The following is a 6328-nucleotide window of genomic DNA, read 5'->3' as shown; positions in this document are numbered from 1 at the left end:
TATCATTTGGGCAAATTTTTTTTCAAAATTCATTTTCCTTTTTTATAAAAATTGATCCTGTCTTTAATACTGATAGCACCCTTTGAGAATAGTTGGCGTGTTTTAGATTTTTATTTCCACTTCACAGAAAATAGTAATAATAAAAGCATATTTTCAGGTATAGTAGAAGAATACCAGCTTCCTTATCATGATCTGGTGCCCAGTGACCCCTCCTACGAGGACATGAGAGAGATTGTGTGTATCAAGAAGCTACGTCCCTCGTTCCCCAATCGGTGGAGTAGTGATGAGGTAAGGTCTGAGGTAACCACGTGATTATGACAGACTTCTAAACAGACTTCTCTTCTTCTTGTGCCAAAGTTCCAAATATTCATTACAGGAACGTTTCTTCTTTGTTTTGATGGTGATGGTAATCTTACCTGATTACAATAATTTATATGGAGCTAAGTGCGGTGTGTGGAACCCTGGTGGTGCGGTGGTTAAGAGCTCGGCTGTTAACCAAAAGGTCGGCAGTTTGAATCCACCAGCTGCTCCTTGGAAACTCCAGGAGGCAGTTCTGCTGTCCTGTAGGATTGCTGTGATTGGGAATCAACTCAATGGCAACAGAACAGGAAATGAAAAAAGTAGGTTTTTTTAAAGCAGTGTGATTTGTCTCTGACACACCCATGTACAACATTTTCACATTTTAATGAGAGAAAATACAGACATCTGAAGAATTAAACTTTCTATATACGGAAATGCTACAAGTCACCTATTTGGGATGCCTGACTGTGCTGTGTATCTTCGTTAATAATGATGACGAGATGCGATTTAAACACATTCACATTCAGCTTGGCTGTAAGGATGTAGTGATGAGACCTAAACAGATCTGAAAGGAGCCGCTGAGGAGGAGGAAATGAGTCAGCCCGACCTTGTCTTTCTTGACTCAATCTCCTCTCCTCCTACTCCACATACCTCTCCATCCTTTCTTTTAGTCTTCACACTTACCCAAGTCCTGGAGTGGTCTGACAGGCTGGAATATTGAGAGATGAGTTTGAGACACTCTCAGGGGAAAAGCAAATAAAAAAGACTCTTACCAAACATGTGCCAAAGCCAGTGCAAACACAGGGGTAGAGCACTATTTATAAACTAATTCTTCCGTGTAAAATGCAGTTAAAAAATACCTTTGTTTATTGGTTTTGTGTATCGTTACTAAAATGTTAAATAATACATATGTTTTCTAACAAACTGCAGAAATCTTTCTGAGATGCTGAGGTAATATTATTTTGAAGGTGGCTATGGGCACTGATATTACTTAAACATCACTGAGGATTTTTAATGAAGTGAAATTGTGCCTTTGAACAGGAAGACTGATAATTGATGTATATCAGGAGAACACTGGGAAAGTTTTAGTGATGCTGTGCACAGGTCATTAATCTTGTTAAATGGTACAGTGTGATGCTATTATTGTAGCAGACAGCTGTGATTTACGAATAACCATGTTTGTTTGAATAGTATGGAATTAGATAAAAGATTTAAACTTATCAAGTGTTGTAAACAGTCTGGGAGCATGGAGTGGAATACAGACTCCCTGGGTATTTTTGTGTTTGTTTAATGCTGACTTGCAGAGACACCCTCTACAACCAGCTAAACCACCAGCTGGCTCCCATCACAGGAAGACATGAAAATCGGTTTTGGTCGTATACAATTTTTCATGAAAGCGGAGTTTTCTAATTGAATTTTATATCTTCGTTGTTTGAAGAGTATCTTTTAAAAATACATTCAGAGTGCAGAAACACGGTAAAAGCCAAATGTCAGGTGTCAAAACTTGGAGAAAATGCATTTCTCGTTACTCCAATTTTACTTTTCTCTTCCCAGTGTCTACGGCAGATGGGGAAACTCATGACAGAGTGCTGGGCTCACAACCCTGCGTCACGGCTGACAGCCCTGCGCGTGAAGAAAACACTGGCCAAAATGTCAGAGTCCCAGGACATTAAACTCTGATTTGAAGGGAAAATAAGCATCTCTTGAGAAAGCCAATAGATATTTTTCTGTTTGTGGGCAAAGCAAAAGATGGCAAAAGATGTTAAAGAAGCATCCACGGTACAAGCCTTGAACACCATCCTGCTTCCCAGTGGGTTCAGACCCCACCCCTCAGGGAGAAAGAACCCTGGACAAAGACAGAGATGTTCTCAGAAACAGATTCATCCGTGTCTGGTTGTAGGAGGAAGAAACCACTTGGGTAGCTTGTTCAAGATACGATGCATGTTGCTTTCTAAGAAAGCCCTGTATTTTGGGATTGCCTTTTTTTTTTTTTTAAGATGCTTTAATTTTGCCAAAATGAAACAAATGAAGATGTTTTAAGGTTTATACTATTATAGTTTGAGTAATAACAAAAGTTCTTCCCAGAAACACTGCTGGAAAGTAAATTAAAATACTTTTTTTTTCCCCCGATTGGTAAAATGGTATTGCACTCCACAAACCAGAAGACAGTCTGTTACGTTGGAGAACTTAGAGTAGAACTCATTTTAAATCCATTGCCCCCCACCCATCTCCTCAGACCACTTTGGCCAGCCCGCATTTGGGGCGGCTTCAGCAATGTGAATGCACCTGGATGTACACACCACCTGTCTGGGACCACGTTTTGGAATTCCTGCAGGTGACCTTTTGCAGCTTCAGACAATATGGAACAAATGAAGGTTTTATGTGATTCTGATAGAAAAGTGTTGATGCTGTTTTTCAGAACCACTTCATGTTTCTGATTCTCTTAGGCATTTCTTTCATGGTAAAAATCCCTTGCTTTTCATTAAACACAAACAAAGCTTTTTTTATGTGCAAAGAATTGATCCGTGTATGCTTTTTATCTCTCAAATGGAAGGATCAATATTAAATAAAACTGCCATCCATTGTGTTTAAGACAAGGTGCTTTTAAAACAAATAATTTGCTCTTGGGTTATAAGAAGAACATGTGTACAAGTAGGGGATGAGTGTGGGAGTGCAAATGGCTTGTGTCTTGTATATGCAAAAGAGCCGATCTCAGAAGCACAAGGAAAAAAGTATGCACACCTTATATTGTATAGATAAAGAAGGTTTTCTTTTTTGTTATTGTCTTTCCCTTTTGTGTGAGGTAAGGGAAGGAGAGGAAGCATCTGTCGGGTTAATTTAACTAAATTTTAATTTAAAAATAGATATAACCTCCAGATGAGACAGCAGAAGAGAGCTGGTGGAGGTCACAAAATATTGTGGCTGCTGTGATTTATTATTCTAGAATAGTTATGGAACGAGTATGTACATCTTAAGCAATAATTTCACGTTTTAGGAAAGGTGACTATATTTTATTTTATTCTCATATTGTTCATTTCACTTTTTAATTTATTTTTTTCTTCTTCTCTGTGGTACTTGTGCAAAAGATCTCTTAACCTACTCACTTCTACGGGGTTTTACTTTTGAACAACATCGGTGAACTCCTTGACTGGGCTAGTGCTCCTTAGCACCAGGAACATAATAAAGTTTCAAGTTGTACATATCCCTGTCAACTTTATTCATTTACATTTCCGCTCCGTGGTTGTCTTTTGCTTCTCAGAAATTCTGTAATGTTCAGTAAAGAATTTGAAAATACTTCTCCCTTGGCCTTTTAAAAAAAGATGTTCCTTACAGAATACTCCAGGGGGCAGTGTTTTACAACACATTTTCACCACTCAGTGACTGAAAGATGGAGGATTTTTCAAAATTTGACAGCTGCATGAAAAATGAGAAAATATTTTTCTCACTTCCGAAGTAGGCTTGCAGCTGGTGACTTGTTCATCCAGAAAACATCCTAGAGCAGTGAGGGACTGTGAGCTGTGCTTACAGTTTGGCAGAATCATAAGGAGAAACACAAATGCTGTATATTTAACATTCACTTCCCAATGCCTTATCTCTTTTGTAACTAAGAAAGAAGAATTTCTTAGGCCTTGAATTTGGAGGAAAAAACCTTTTTTTTAAAGATTAGAAATTTGGTTCCAAATATAATTGGGATGAGAATATTGCATTTACTGCTATTAAAATAACCTCAGTAGCATTTTGAAAATTCCTTTCTCTGTATGTCAGATTTTTTTCTTTATGGTAGCTTAGAAGGAGTATATGGTTAGAACTGAGGGTGATAATCATATGAGCCTGGGAGAGAAACTCAAGTGCCTGTAATAAGATCATCTGCAAACAAATTAGCAAACACGTCTGCCAGTTACGTGGGAGCATGTTTGTGTTTTCTGAGTTTTCCCTAAATTTAAATGAGGTTGGGCTTACTGTTAGGGAAATATACTTTTTTTTAGTAAGTTTCCCGAGTAATTTAAAATCAGAATATTTTGTGGGGAGGTGATGGATTTGAAAGTCAACTAGATTTCTAGGAAGGTGTTGGTTCCCACAAAGAATGGGAGGAAGTTAAAATAGTACCCAGATTTCTTCTATATTACTTGTGCGGTTGCTTTGAAAAATCAGTAGCTTACTTTCTAATTCCAAACCTGGTTTACTAACTATGAACATTTCAAAATTATTGCTGAAATACTTAAAAAGACCCACTTACCTATTATTCAATATATTTTAATAAGAATTTATTTATGAATAGGTTTTTCTCTATATTTTACCAAAATTCACTTTACTTGCCGAATACTAAATTGTTCGTAAAGACTACCTACTCATTTCCAAATAATCCTTTTTTTTTTTTTAATTTCTAGCTGCCCAGAAGTGAATTTTATTATACCTTATTTTTGTTATTGTTGTTTGTTTTGTTTTTCAATGGAATAAGTGGGAACTTAGAAATTCATAATTTAGTTGATTGCTTACCACTTTTGCGACTATTTCAAAGACTAAGATTTTCATCTAACTCCCCCCAGAGGAATTCTAAAATACTAGTTGTTAGATACTATAAGTTTTGTATGCCAAGATGTTCGGGTTTATAGTTTATATACGTGTATATATTATATAAATATATATGTATATATAAATATTATGTTCAGTTTGGGGTCTGGCACAACTCCATTATGTGGATTAGAAAGTAAAATATTATGGATGATAAAGTACTAAATGAAACATAATATTTATTTATGGAAGTGTGAAGATTGTTAAATCACAAGTGACAGTGTTATGAACATTGCGTGTGAGGAGACAGACCTTTCACCTCCAGGAAGGCACAGCTCAGAAGTCACTAGTGACCATTCTTTTTATTCCCAAGACATAAGGCTTTTTAGACAAAAAGCTAAGATTTTATTTACAGGGAATTCTTTGACACATTTCAATTGGTGTGTATTCGAGTGTGGCAAGTACTTAATGATGGCCGAATTTGATGTTTGTAGAGTCATGCATATTCGGGAGAAGTTCTGGTCTTACGTTGTTGGTCTCTTCCAGTTTGTTAGGTGCAAAGGCGGTGAAAGAAGTACAGTTTTTTAAATTTGAGTGTGTTCAGTAGTTATACCTCCTTAAAAAACAAAACAAAACAAAAAACTCAGTCACAGCAGTGAGAATGAAAGAAATGGCATCAGAAGTGATTTAGTGTAGCGACTATAATTTCTCTCGTCAAAAAAACAAAAAACAATGCCATATCTTTTGGGGAAAAATTGGCAATATATAAGGGGTTTTGTTGTCTTGTTTGTTTCAAAAGAATACTCATTTGTGTTCTTTGAGGGAACCAGTGCCTTGTTGAATTTGTATATACTGTAATTATTCAGGACTAGGGAACAAAAAATTGTATTGTGTTTGTTACAAATTGTATATGGCTTTGTTTTAACATTCCCCTAAATAAAATGGTTCATTCTTCCCTTGGAAGAAAACATGTCTGTTATCTTGTAGTTGTGCCTTTTTTCCATCTTTGGAAATACGTTGTAACACAGAGGAAGGCAGCAAAGAAGGAGGTGGATGCAGGTAAGTTTGAATATTTGGTGGCAGGAGGGCAAGCAGAATACTCTGATGGCTTCTATTTTCTCTGTAAGTAGCAGGCACAGTCATCTGCTGAGTGAGGGCAAAGGCAAGGAAGTCAACAGTTTGAGAGATGTGGAAAATTAAGGCTTTCCAGGAAAACACAGCCAGATGGTTATGGGCAACACTGAGGGCCCAGTTAAGATTGATAATACTGTGTGGCACAGTGGTCAAGAGTATGGCCTCTGGACTGCCAGACTGCCTGTGTTTGAATCCATCTCACTTAGTCCCTCAGTTTTTCTGCCGGGTGATGAGAATAATATTAGTATCTATCCCATTGAATTGTTCTGAAGATGAAATAATCCACTTACTAAGCATGCAGTTAGTGCTTAACTATTATTAAATATTAGCTACTATTAGAAATTCAGGAGCCCTGGTGGCACAATGGTTAAGAGCTCAGGCT

At 37.0% G+C, this 6328-nt stretch overlaps 1 protein-coding gene across 3 annotated transcripts in view; it reads left to right on the top strand.

Annotated features, from left to right (window-relative positions):
* The window catches only part of BMPR1B (bone morphogenetic protein receptor type 1B), a 216741-nt gene extending 214414 nt beyond the window's left edge, over window positions 1-2327 (top strand). Inside the window, exons 9-10 of one of the 3 annotated variants that reach the window (XM_012558628.1) lie at window positions 158-288; window positions 1855-2327. In XM_012558628.1, coding sequence (XP_012414082.1) covers window positions 158-288; window positions 1855-1980 — 257 coding nt within the window. In that variant the 3' untranslated portion in view covers window positions 1981-2327. The remainder of the gene's footprint in view (window positions 1-157; window positions 289-1854) is intronic. The other 2 variants (XM_004387006.1, XM_004387007.1) reach the window with 2 other exon arrangements.
* The last annotated feature ends 4001 nt before the right edge of the window (window positions 2328-6328 follow it).

The sequence above is a fragment of the Trichechus manatus genome, unplaced genomic scaffold (genome assembly GCF_000243295.1).
Source record: "Trichechus manatus latirostris isolate Lorelei unplaced genomic scaffold, TriManLat1.0 scaffold00178, whole genome shotgun sequence".
NCBI lineage: Eukaryota > Metazoa > Chordata > Mammalia > Sirenia > Trichechidae > Trichechus > Trichechus manatus.
The sequence above is the reverse complement of the archived record's forward strand: the minus strand, read 5'-3'. Positions and strand labels throughout refer to the sequence as shown.